Source organism: Dendrobium catenatum, unplaced genomic scaffold (genome assembly GCF_001605985.2).
Source record: "Dendrobium catenatum unplaced genomic scaffold, ASM160598v2 fragScaff_scaffold_490, whole genome shotgun sequence".
Taxonomy (NCBI): Eukaryota; Viridiplantae; Streptophyta; class Magnoliopsida; order Asparagales; family Orchidaceae; genus Dendrobium; species Dendrobium catenatum.
The window spans coordinates 963,843-978,122 of NW_021318952.1; the positions used below are offsets into that span (position 1 = coordinate 963,843).

Genomic DNA, 14,280 nt, shown 5'->3' on the forward strand with positions numbered 1-14,280 from the left:
TCCAGATTCCCCTAAGAAAAAATCAAACAGAGAGCTTGGCATCGCGACGACATTCCCTGGTGCCGTAGCACCCCCTCCATTTCTCCTCCCAAACAGAACAATATTCCAAGTTACTCCCAAGAGAAATTAATTTAAACTTCATTGTTAAACAAAAATAGGTAAGGATTTACACAAAATTAAATTAATCACACACAATAGATGTTACAATATCAACTAAGTCCCCAGTCACTAGTTCCCTTTTCATCTCAATACTCACTTGTAGACTCGCCCGAGCACACTCGCTCTCATCTACTCGGCATAATAAAGCTCCCCCATAGACTACTCATTGAAGCCTTCCGACCTTGCCCTTCTTCAGCCAAGCATGGGCCAACATGTGTTTGAGATAGTGTATAGCATTGTACGAGTATTCTGTGTATCGTTGTATCTTTTGACCTTTTTTCTGTGTAACATTTTATACAACCCTCTAAATCTTATAAATAAAGGATGATGAAGACTAATTTAAAGAACCTTTTTGGGAGTGACAATATATACTTTACCAATTTTAAGACTCATATTCTCTTAAGCGCTAATTAAAGGTGAGTTATTTGGGAGCTTGGTTTTTTTTTTTTTTTACAGCTAACAAACTATCTGTCAATAGATGCTGAGCTCTCAAAAAAGAACTTTTATTTGGTCCGGTGAACGTACGCTCCTACCTCTACATCAGGTCAGAGGACGTAATAATTGTTCCTCAAAAAGAGGTCAATGAGAGGCCGTGAGCACAATAGCTACAAATGTGCATTTATTTTGAACTGATGAATATTTTTCTCTCCGAGGTAGATCTCACAGACAGAATCACATAAAATTTCTATTTTTATTTATGATGTTCTCAGTATATATTATTAATCTGATGTGATCATCATTTAAATAAGATAATATAATAAATATCCTTATAAAAAAAGTTTGCTAACTTCTGCATATCCGGTCTTTAATATCTCTCAGTTTCAAAAGATTAAAAATAAGCCCCATTTTAGTTTGTTCAAGTCAGATTAATCATAGAACATTATGAGAAATCCAGCTCTCAAACATAACGAAGCATTGCAAAGGCCTATTATCTGGAGCTGTATGACTTCCACCCTGCAACCATGCAAATGAGTAAAAACTCTGCAGTTTTATACAGAAATAGTCAAATAACAAAGGAAAAGTTTCTTGCCTTCACAGTTGCAAATGTCAGATTGTTTGAGAACAGCATAGTGTACCTGATGAGCAAGCAAATGAAACGACTGTTGATCGAGCTAAGCGAAACTTTATGATCGATTGATATTTATTAATATTAATATGCTGAAAAAGGAGAGTGAAAAATAAATTTTCCACACTAATGAAGGAAATGCTCACCCTGCAACTTGGCCGACTGCATACCATGAACGCCAATCATCAATGATAGAGTAATTGAGGGATCTTATCCACTCCAATGTGCTTATGAATGGTACATCGAGATCATGATCTCCGCTATTTCATCCATAAGTTCATACAAATCAGAAAACTTTTGGCTGTCTGGAATTATAAAGCAAACAATTGCATGCTAATGATTTGCTTCACCTATAAACTAGAGCTCGATATCCTCTACTTGTCAGATTGAGATGATAAGGTTCAGAACTTGGTATGTTATATGTGTAATTATTTAAGTCTTCCCTGCAACGATGCCATTCTTCCACGGTTCCCTGCATATTTTTTATCAGTAACATTGAATGGAGTTAGTGAAACATAAAGATTTATATAGGGTGAGTGTTCTTCCATTCAACTATGTGAAATGCAAAAAACTATGATTTTTTAAATTAATTTTTTTTGTTCATACTTTGATGAAATGAATTTACTATTTTACCACTACTTATAATATCAAAAAAAATTTTTTTTGGGTTAACTTAACTACATTTGGTCAAATTTTTTTCTTAGAGTAGCATTATTTTCCCAACAAAAGTAACTCTTAAGCAATCAATTTACCTTCTTAATGTTAAGGGCTTCTTTAGTGAGATCATCATTTGACCAATAATAGGAAAGAAGAACCGCATTCTACAAAATATAGTAGTATTTCAATCGTCAATAAATCCTGTTGGTTATGTAAAAAGAAACGAATATCAAATTAATACAAATGACTTAACTGAACAATCAATATATAGAACAGATGATGAACAATGAAATTCCAAAGACTTTCCTTTAATTGACTTGCTAGCTTCATACAATTCTTTTGGTTCTAGAGGTTCATCAGCACATTTAGGCTCCAATATATTATATATGTTGATCTCTGAAAGAAACTAAGCGAATGTATGAATATGAGTTTAGCAACATCCATGCCATAAGAGAATCATATATATATATATATATATATCCATGCCATAAGAGAATCATATATATATATATATATATATCCATGCCATAAGAGAATCATATATATATATATATATACCAGTTACAAGATATCCTCTTTATTTTACAAAGAAATGACAAAGATAGCTATAAATAATTATTTTTCATAAGATACAATATTATCTCATAAATTTAAAAATTATCTACCAACGCAAGATCAAGTGCCCTACATCCTAAGTTGGATTTAGCTCATAACATCCTTTACTTTTTTTTTTTTTTTTTTTTTTTTTTTTTTTGTTACTGGCAATGCATTGAAGTTCCCAATACACTAAATAGGGCTTTGCAATAAAATAAAGATTTATAAACCTTGAAAAGTTCATCTGAAATTATTCCCAATCCATGAGCATGAGGAACTTGCGAGCTTATGTCGATCCTTTCACCTGTTACAGGGTTTCCTACTAAATAACCCTAAAAACATTATAAAGAATCAACAAAATTCTCAACCTTCTAAAAATGGGGGGAAAAGTTTTGAACTTTATCAACTTAATTTTAAAGAGAATTTACTACAATTATATTTGTGCCAAAGTTTAGATAACTAGCTAAAGGAGATACCTTTAGATTAACAAAAGGTTGTTGAACATCTTCATTACCTATGATCCATTACATATAATTAACAATTCCTTTACAAAATTGTGCACTTTTAAATGAATTTTTAAATAACATACGTGTCAAAATATGAAAAATAATTACTTTTTACTATCAGTTGAGCAAGCAAAGGGGTCATCTTCCCTCCATATGAATCACCACCAACATAAAAATGATTTGACTGAAAACTCGGATGACCAAGCAACCACTGCATTATAGCAGAAAACTTCAAATATGTACACAGTATCATTGATTAACACAAAATAGTTTTAGAGGATCAATAACACACATACATAAAAGGATATTGTAATTGTCAGTCTTCATCTTACCTTCATAAGAAATTCATAGATTTGTTTTGTGGATAGTACTTCATCAGTGATATAATCCGTCATACTTGTTGAGAATGAGAATCCTGTCCCGACAGGCCAATCCAAAAAGATGATGCTGGAAATCTGATAATCCAAAATGTTTTTCTTAAGGAAAACTATACATTTGGCATGAATATAAGGAAAATGGATTCATTTAGTTCTTAATCAGCCACCTTTGTCCAGGAATAAGGATTGGATAATAAAGTAGGCAATTTACCATCATATGCTTTAACATTAAACTTGAGAGGTCCTGCATACAAGTTCATAAAAATAGAAGATATCATATATCTGTGATTTATGATCGTCACTTGGAAATGTTTCATTCATTCAAACATTGACCAAAATTTACAAATCTTGGGTATAAATTCAAAAAGAGAACCAAATTTTGTAATTTTCCAAAATCATATACAAGTCCCTCAATCTAAGATAATAAATCATATATGGGTTAGTCTCGTAAATTTTGCCTCAGTCAAGAAGATAATTTTTTTTAAATGATACCAAACAAAAGAACACTGCATATATAATTTTTTTGGGACATTTAGGTCAATTAAAGCAGACTCACATACACATTTCATACACAAGACTCAAACCCAAGACGACAAGACCTCTTAGTTGATAGCCTAAGTTCCCAACCAACATACCAAGATAAGCTGCGTAGGAACACTATTATTTGATACTTGAGGAATAAAAGAACCTAAAGAATGACAAAACAAGCCAGGAATTCCTGATTAGAATGCAATGATCACAGTCAGAACAGTTGGGAACATAAGCATGAAAGAGTGCTCAAATCTCATCATCTCCAAGACTTGACAAAATTCTTATGTGCCGTCTCCTTAAGAAAAAAAAAAAAAAAACAATATAAATAGAGTAGTAATCGATCACCAATCTCTAAGGCCAAGCCAGCGAAACCAGAGCAATAAGGTCCACCAACAAGCCAAAGGACAAGCGGATCGTCACTGGGACTCCTCTCAGACTCTACAAAGTAGTAGAAAAGTTCTGCACCACTCTCTGCATCCACGGTCACATAGCTGCCTCAACATAAGAGTAATATAAACATATTAGATTAAAATCATATAGATTTGGTTAAAAAAATATATATATTAGGTGAAATTCTTACTCTGTTTCAAGATAGAAGGGAAGGGTGCCATTGAAGCCTGGAAGATGAGTGATTCTGCTTGCATGCAGATAATTATAATGAAGGAATACACAGAGATTAAAGATGACAAGTAATTGTATTTCGTGAAGGATGAAGCTCATAGACATGGCTTTGTAGAGAAGAAGCAGAGTCGAAATGTGAGCAGGAGAAAAACAGGCATTTTGCATAATAACTCAGAGCTGAATATAATTAAGAAATAAAATGATTATTTTAATCGCCAAACGCCAAAACTAGCTTCGGGGATTCAGAGAGAGGGGAAGGTACCTAATTAAATTTACATTACAAGAACTTAGAGGTGTTAATTTGGGTTCAGAGATTATGATCATATTCAAGTTCTGTGCGTTAGTGCAAACTCAATCTAAAATCAACAGGATAACTCATTTTTGGACATAATAACTCAGATAAAATACCTATATATGTAAATTAGCTATTTTTTTAGTCACTTATGCTGACCTTAATCTGTCTCAAATATTATAAGTTGATTCAAATCTAGATATTTTAGGTTGGGTTTCTCAAGAATTTTTAAATCGGGTCCAATATTAATAAACTACTTGGACCTATATTATATTTGACCGACATCATATTATTAGCCTTATTTCCCATTGAGAATTCAATGAATATTATAAATATGTCAGATAGCCCATAACATATAAAAGCCATTAAAATTTTTCATACATTCATTACAACACCAAATCTTAGGTGTATACTCATAAATGTCTTCACATGTAGCAATAGGGTTGTAATGAGGATACTCACCCTCTAAGAGCAATTCTTTTGAAGTACTTATTTGGGGTTAAAGCCACAGGATTAAATTTGAGCTAAATTTAGCTTCAAATACTAGGCACCAGAGAACATCGTTCAGCTAAGCTACAGGATAAATTAAAAATAAAATAAAATATTGAGTGATAAATTAAAAAATAAAAAAAATTCTTTTAAGACTGTTAAAGCCACCAGCATAATTAATTCGACGACCATCACACGTCCTTTCATTAGTTAGCTGCTCATGCTAATGTGGCAATCATAATTTATTTATTTTTTTGGCAGAATCTTTCGTAATATTTTGTATGATCAATTAATTCGACGACAAATGGCGAAGGTTTTGTTGCATTTCGGTAATATATTTAATGATTTATCATTAGATTTTTTAAAAAAAGTATGTATCAGTTCCTGTCAATGTATTCATTTTTTATTTTTGTTTTTTTTAAATATCTTCAACTTGTGTTTTTTAATTAAGTGGCAGCTTTTATAAAATTAATTTTAAAATAATTCTGAAAAAAATAATTTTATTATTATGATTATAAAAATTATTTTACCTATGAAAAACAGTGTAAGAAAATATTATAATCCAAATAAAATTATTATTACTGCTTGATATAAAATAGTTAAAAAAACTGTTTCAAACAAATTCTATTTGAAACAAAAATTAAGTAATTTTAAAAATTAATCCTGAAATTATTTATAAATGGCAGACCAATCAATTTTCTCAAAGCAAATAGCAATCCATAAGTGCATTCAAAAATTAATAATGATTTTATAAATTAATACAGAGAAAAAAAAATCGTTGAAACTCCTATAATTTTACATTAAAAAGGTTGGGACATATAATACACCAATACTTGATAATATACTTACACTTAACTTTAAAAGCATATTTTATATGTTACTTATGGTAAGCCGACGTTATAGTCATCAAATTTGTCAATTTTGAACTTTTTGTCTTCATCTAATAAGCTCATATCTAAAGGCAATTTCGACCAAGGCTCTAATACTAGTTGATATCATGGTCAAAAAATTATGAGCAAAAATAAAATGAATACAAGAGAATAAACACATTAAAGATCTCAATATTGATGTAGGATCGAATGATAGAGGCACAAACAAACAGTGAAACAATGGAACAGTAAGAACTTGCAAGGTTGCAGAGTTCAGCTTGTATATTGATAACTGCAAAAACTAAGGAATCCTTTACAGGAACCGAGTATTAGAATGCCACAAAAACTCAGGACTAAAATGGTAAAAGCAACTAAAGTAAAAACATGTGCTAAGGCATTAAAATTAGAACTGTCAGTGGAGGTGGCACGCTCCTCTAACTAACTAAAGCAGCAAAGATAACTTGTTCTGCCTGAACAAGATGGTAGCTCTGATGTTATAATGCTCCGCATCAAAATCTAAGACAAATTTGTTGTTTGATGAGATTCACATACATTCATGAATGCACAAAGATCAAACATTCTACTAAATTTCAAAAGAATACATGGAGAGAGTATATACTTCTATTGTGTGTGAGAACATTCGTGGCCATAGAGAGGTATAGAGAGTTTAACGTCCTAGTTTTGTACAAAGATGCTATACACAAACATATAAGAGAGGGGTGCAAGTGTCATAAGAGATATTAGATTTTTTTTTTTAATGGAGAATCCTGAAAAGTGAAAAAGTCACACGAGGCCTCGCATAGTTGAAATGACTAATGTTTTTCATTAATTACAAATTATGCCCTTCCTCGGGGGAAGGTGTCGACACAATGTAACAAACATACATCATATAAAGAACATTATATTGTTGGAGTTGGAATAATTCATTGGTATGGCAACTATTTTCAATAGATCATTGGCTTGTTTGTTCAGTTGGTAAGACTGTAGTTGAGGGGTCGATGGTCGGAGGATCGTAATCGGGCAACTGAGGAAGGAGGAACCATAGACAAGCGACAGTGATCATAGAGAACATAGTTGGGTGATGCAAGTTAGAGGGATCATAGTTGAGTGATAGAGGTTAGAGGGATTGTAGTTGGGTGACAATCGTTGGAGGAACCATAGTAGGGCGTAGAAACCATAGACAAGAAAGAGGAAACAGGAACACGAACCAAATAGAGATAGAGAAGAAAACTAATGGATTTTCATTACACAGATGGATAGATTACATCAGTATATATGCCCCTGCAAACTGATGGGTCTTGAGAGACTGTTAGTTTGGATCGAAGCTTTGTAAATTGAGGTATAGATAGTGCTTTTGTGAAGATATATGTGATTTGGTCGACTGTGCTAATAGGTAGCACACGAATATTGTTTTGTTGCAAATGACCTCGAATGAATTTCTGATCTATCTCGATGTGCTTGGTTATAGCATGGAATATCGGGTTGTTGGCCAATGCAATTGTTGAAGTGTTGTCACAAAACATGTCAGTTGGGTTGTTTTGAGGGATGCCAAAGTCTGATAGAAGTCGTCTAAGCTAGATGATGTCGGATGTGAGAGCTGCCAGAGCACGATATTCCGACTCTGTTGATGATCTTGCAACGATTTGTTGCTTCTTGACCGTCTAGGAGATTATTGTGTTGCTGAGGAATGAACAAAACCCTGATGTAGATTTGCGAGATGTAGGATCCCTTGCCCAGTTAGCATCTAAAAATGATTTGAGAACAAGATTAGTTTTGGTAATGAGAATTCCAAAATCGATCATACCTTTAATATAGGGGAGGAGTTTCTTGGGCACGTAGATATGCTACTGTTGAGGATTGTGCATATGTTGAGATAGCTGATTTACACTATATGCAATGTCCGGTCTGGTGAGGGTTAAGTATTGTAGAGATCCTGTGATACGACAGTAGAAAAAGGGTTCCGAGAACTTTAGATCAGTCTTTGGATTGATCGGAATTTTTGTGCACGTTGGATTGACAACCAGGTTGCATTAAGTTAGCTCAGCTTATTGTAGAAGTTAGATCGCATGCTTTCGTTGCGATAGGAAATACAAGTCGTCATGTTTATCAATTTTGATGCCCAAAAAATCATGGATAGGCCCGAGATGCTTCATAGAGAAGTTTAGACCGAGCTTGTTTATTATATCAACAATAGCTTCTTGGTTGCATCCAGGGATGAGTATGTCATCGACATACACAAGTAGATAGATTTGAGCATTCTGTTGATTAAGAACTAGAAGCGAAGGATCTGCTGAGCTGGAATTGAAGCCAATGGAGATCAAGTAATCGGTGAATGTGTTGTACCATTGACGAGGTGCTTGTTTCAATCTGTAGATTGCTTTGTGAAGGTGACAAACATAGTCTAGATGATTTGTGTCTTCAAATCCTTTTGGTTGAGTCATGAAAACTTTTTGTTCGCCAGGATGAGAGTTTGCCGAACTCAAGCTTGGTTCGTCTTACCAAGCCTCTAATACCATGTAGAAACCGTAGACAAGAAAGAGGAAATAGGAACACGAACCAAAGAGAGACAGAGAAGAAAACTAATGGATTTTCATTACACAGATGGATAGATTACATCAGTATATATAGACCTAAAGAGAGGCTGAGTTCTTGAGAACCAGTAGCTATATGACACCTCAACAATATTTATTTAATACAAGATTTATGTATTATTGTATTCTAATATAGGGTGATGATGATTTGAGCAACAGTAGTCAGGCGACTGATTTTGGAGAGATCATAAACAGACAAAAGTGGTTGGAAGGGCCATAGTCGGGCCACATAGGTCATGCAATATCTATCGTCTGAAATCCATGTAATTATTTGTTCATAACTATAATTTTAGCTAATTTAGTAGTTGTGAGTATAATTTAGGTTAATGAAGTATAAACGAATAAGGAAATGTGGGTTGACAAGGTGGAAAATCAAAAGTCAGATTTTTTTCTCTATGAGCGCTGCAGCGCTGCGTTTTTGGGAAAATGAGGAAAAGAAGGTTTTGAGGGAACTTTTGCGGCTTGGTGGTGTTGTAATGGTGTTGGGGATGGAGTCAAAGAAGTTTTGGAGAGTTTGAGAGTTTAATTAGTGATGGTGTGGCATTAGGTCGAAGTAGTGATTTTTAAAATAATAAATATCTAAATTCACTAACTTAAGCCCAAACACCCAACAACTTGCGAGGAAGCAAGGAGAGGAAAGTAAGAAAACAAAAGGAAAAAAGAGAGGATTTGGAGTCTAAAATTTGATTTTTATCCGGCTCAGCCAGTAAGGAAAATTATTGGGAGCAAGGAAAACTACCCATACCCTATTTCTAATTTAAATTTCAAAGTATAGAACGAAGGATATATTTTTCAAAGTGTTTTTCTTATGTTTTAAAATATTTTACCGTGTAACTTTTAATATATATTTTTACTATCTGTTCTAGACATTTTGACGATAAGAATTCAAAATTTCACCTATCAATTTGCTTTACATGAATTTTTATTTATTCTGAAAAATTAGAACATTTATGAACTTCGATATAATTGATAATTTATGTTAATTTAGCATTTTACACAATCTCTGTGAATTTGATAAAATTTTGAGCAATTTGAGTTGGCAACTAAAACATGAGGATTTTCTATACAAATTAGTATATGATATTATTTATTGTAAAAAGAGTTTTAATTTCATGTTGCATATGCATTATAATGCAATTCATGACATTTTGGAGTTTATGAATTGAAAAGAAAGGCATTTTTAAATTATCAACTTGGGCCCAAGGAACAAATATTATGTACTAGATTATTTTGTTAAGGCTTTGAATTGGAAGTTTTATTATGTTCTGATTCTGCTTTGCGCCTGTCTTGCATAGGTGGGAGGTGAAAGATTGAAAGTTATAAGAGGAATAAGTACAAGTGCATTCTACATTCATATGTGCATTAGTATACCTAGAACCTGAATGTTAAATAGAACTTTGTTGACCCTTACAACTAAAAAAAAAAATCATAAATTTGATAAAGATGATTCAGCTCGAATGTGAATTGCAATTTGATTTTCTTTTTGCTATGCGGTGGTTGAGAAAGAAATCAAATATGGAGCATCAATTTCTTGTTAATGGAACAGATTTCTCAAATATGGAGCATCAATTTCTTGTTAATGGAACAGATTTGTACATAAAACATTTATCTTCTATCTATAGTGGGGGATGGTGGTATGGGAAAGACAACTCTTTTGCAACATGTTTATAAAGATGAAGTGACAAAGGAATTTGATCCTAAAATGAAACTTAAGTAGGAGGTGATATCCAAAAGGTTCTTGCTAGTCCTCGATGACATTCGAGGTAAGAAGGAGAAAAGGCATAAAAATAAACGGGAAAGTGTGCTCGCGCCCTCCATCTTGTAAAAGTTTGGGAAGTAAAATTTTGGTAATAACTCGGATAGACTCAGTAGCATTAATGATTGCAAAGAATTGGGTCAAAATGACATATTTCCCATCTTAAGATTGAGCTGTATGTCCTCCCAAGGCATCTACAAATTTGTTTTACATTTTGTTGTATATTCCCACGAGATCATTGGTTCGATAGAGAAGATATGGTACGAATGTGGATAGCATCAGGTTCCATTCTGCCACCTTGTATTCAAGGAGAGGCCGTGGGGGATATTGGAGGAAGGTATTTTGATGTTTTAGTCAAGAAATCTTTCTTTGACAAGATTCGATTTTAGTACATAACATATTGCCCAATGCATGATTTGTTATGCGAGTTGGCACATGCAGTTCGTTTCTGCACGAGATGAAGAGTCAAATTTCTGAAATGATTCGACACTTGTCTGTTGATATTAGCAATTCAAAAGTGCTAGAAAAAAGATTGGGAAATTAAAAAAAAAAATTGCGTACACATTATTTATATTATAAAGTAGAGGAGCCATATTTTGATGAGGTACTTGCTCAAAATTTCAAAGTATCGAAAAGCATCCATTTGCGATACATTAATGCTCCGTGCCTAAAAATGATGCCTGAGGCAAGTGGATATCTGTCACATCTTCAATACTTGAATATTCTTCGAACTTTACTGTTAGGATCTCTAAGCAAACTATATCATTTGCAATTCATAATCTATGAATTTGGACAGTTTATTCATCGCAATTTCTTATCAAGGGGGCATGAATAACCTTATAAATATACATTACATGCAATTGCCTTGGGAGGGTTTTTCTGGAATGCATAAAATTGGAAAGCCAAACTATCTTCAACAACTAGATGGATTTTATGTTAAAAATGAGAATGACTTTAGAATTGTAGAGCTAGAGCATATGAATGAGCTTCGCCAGTTAAGAATCAAAACTTCTTCAAAATATGAAGGATGCTGAGGCGGCTTGCAGTGCCAAATTATGAGCCGAGAAGTGAAATTTTGATTTCGCCAAGAACGTGCTCGACGACTTTCAACTACCAAAATGTCTAGGGAATTTGAGTATACAGAAATACATGGGTGCAAGATCTACGATATGGATGGACAATGCCAATCCGAGCCTTAAATTAGAGAAAATTAAATTGACAAGTAGCTTGGAGCACGAAAATTCTTTCACCTTTTTAGATCAAGAATGAAATGTTTCGAAGGCAAATCCAATGGGAATGATGAATGTCGTGTTTGTCCATTGCTTGAGGGGTTATATTTTCCAATTGAAGGCATTAAAGGATTGGTTCGAGGCAGGGATAACTATCAAAGATGGATGCTTGTTTCCTTGCTCAATTAAATTGGATCTATTTTGTTGTTTGTAGTCGAGGAACAATTTAGATTTTATTCCACTCGAGACGTTAATGATCTTTGGCTACTCAAACATTTCGTGGCTTAATCTAGCAAATGAAATGGCAAGGCTTGCGGCACTAAGATACTTGATAATTACGAAGAGCCCCAATCCGATCTCTCTCGGAAGAGATTGATGAATGGAGATCACAAATAATTGCCATCTCATGCTCATATTGCTATATATATATATATCATCTTTCTAATAATGACATAACTTTAAAAAAAAATTATTATTTACAAGTCAAATGAAATGACAAATCACAATTAATTTTTACCTCGTATCGCCTCTCGAAACTGTGCCTAAATCCCGTGAATTAGGCTGAAATATCCCTGCTGAGCGACGTCGGCACAGTCCGTATATCCCGCAAAATAATTCACTCCCTGATGAATGAAGTTCCATGGTTAAAATGACTCAAAAGAAGCTTTGTTTGGGGTTCTTCGTTCGTCTCCACCTTCTGCACTTACGAATCAAAAGCCATCCCTCTATTATTCGCAACTTCTCCTCCAACTTCCCTCTGTCACTTTGCCGAAGCCCGTCCACACAAGAACTCCCGTCCGTTTTCCCTCTCAGTTGCAGAGTCCGACTTCAACTCCTTTTCGCCTCCTTTCCTGTGTCGATTTCCACTTCAACTCACAGAACAAGCCTAGCAACCCGAGCCTACTCCACCCGTCAACCTCACTTCCCTCAACCTTCGTTCACGCCAAATCCGTACCTCCCCGTCGCTTGCTTTGAAGTTCAGCAAATTAATCTTCTCACTTGCTCACAGATCCAGTTTTCTTTATATAGAGCCCTTCACCCGGTTAGATTCCTACCCACGTGAAGAAGCTCCTGCTCCGTCACCTCTCCTCTTGAACCTCACAAGCTCGTTTTAAACTATATATATATATATATATATATATATATAATCCCTGTCTTTTGCTTTCTCCCACGCGAAATGCTGCTCAACTGTAGCATTTTTTTTGGCTAAATTTTCTTTAAGAAGAGCATGTGGCTAAAGACATTTAGAAAAAGGAACATATTTAATTAAAATTTTAAAAAATAGCAAATACGTCATGTAAATACTCGCATTCACTAGAAAGGAATGGACATGCTTTAAAAACCAGACCGGACCGGCCGGTCCGACCGGTTCAACCGTGAACCGGTCCAAAGGCGTTCGGTTCAACCCGAAAACCGGCTTATCTTCCAAACCGCCGATTTTGTCCAAAACCGCCGGTTCAACCGGTGAACCGGAGAACGCGGTCACGGTTCTTCTTGAACCGGCCGGTTCAAATTTTGTATTTTTTAATATTTAATTTTAATAACTTATTTTTAATATTAAAAAAATATTTGTAATTAAATTTCAAATATGAGATGCTTAATTTTAAATTAAAAAATTCAAACACAGCATTTCATGAAGGGAAAGTGTAGTCTTACTTTCTAGCTCAAGAGCTAAATTATAGTAAAAGCTTTACCAAGGGAAAGTCCCAAGAGAGTGGGACTAAAAATTTAAAGCTCATGTGTTTCTTCTTAGCTTTAAGTTTACAACATACGACTATTCATTTTAAAATAATTTTTAAAATAATATTTTTATGATGAAATAATATTTATTTTTTTAATTAATAATATTAAATAAATTTTATTCATTATTTTTTATGTACCATAAATTAAATTAATAATTTATTATTTATAATAAATGATTTAATTTACTCAATAATAAAAAATATAAGATAATAATATGAATCTAATTATAAATTATAAATAATATAACATAAATTAAGGATTATTTATATTAAATTATTAATTTATTGTAAGTTAATTTTTTGTTAAATTTAAATTAAATTTAAAAATTTGAATATGTTTAAATTTAAAATTATATAAGATATTAATAATGTTTGACATTCAATTTATTTTTAATAAAAAAGTATATTATTATATGATTTTTATATCATTTAATTGTATTTATTACGTCATCCGGTTCGACCCCGGTTCGACCGGTTCAACGGTCGACCGTGAACCGCTCTCTCTACCGGTTCATTGCCCGGTCCGGTTTCACAACTGAAAATGGAAATTTTATTTGGTCCGGTGCAAGGACCTAGAGGAAGGTTCGGTTTTGCCTAAAAAAGTGCAAAATACCGAGTTTTTTGAAAAAAATACCGAGTTTTCAAAAAAATCGTATTTGCACTTTTGACCTATTTTTGCCTAAAACCGAACCTTCCTCTACATCCAGTGAAAGGACCTAATAATTGCTCGAGAAAATGAGAGAGGAGAGAGCAGAGAGGGGAGGGCAGTAAAGATAAAGTATTTATAAGAATTTTAATTTT

The 14,280-nt window shown here is 33.5% G+C and overlaps 1 protein-coding gene across 1 annotated transcript; it reads right to left on the reverse strand.

Moving 5' to 3' along the window:
- Positions 1-873: 873 nt before the first annotated feature.
- LOC110114230 (serine carboxypeptidase-like 11) lies at positions 874-12,729 on the reverse strand. Its single transcript, XM_028694496.1, has 14 exons — positions 12,255-12,729; positions 4,471-4,524; positions 4,236-4,381; positions 3,527-3,603; positions 3,315-3,437; positions 3,091-3,193; positions 2,953-2,990; positions 2,707-2,808; positions 2,136-2,288; positions 1,978-2,046; positions 1,576-1,697; positions 1,372-1,485; positions 1,190-1,235; positions 874-1,113 (listed from the first exon to the last, which is right to left on the reverse strand). The coding sequence occupies exons 1-14, from the start codon at positions 12,377-12,379 to the stop codon at positions 1,030-1,032; spliced, it is 1,356 nt and encodes a 451-aa protein (XP_028550329.1). The 5' UTR covers positions 12,380-12,729; the 3' UTR covers positions 874-1,029.
- Positions 12,730-14,280: the final 1,551 nt, after the last annotated feature.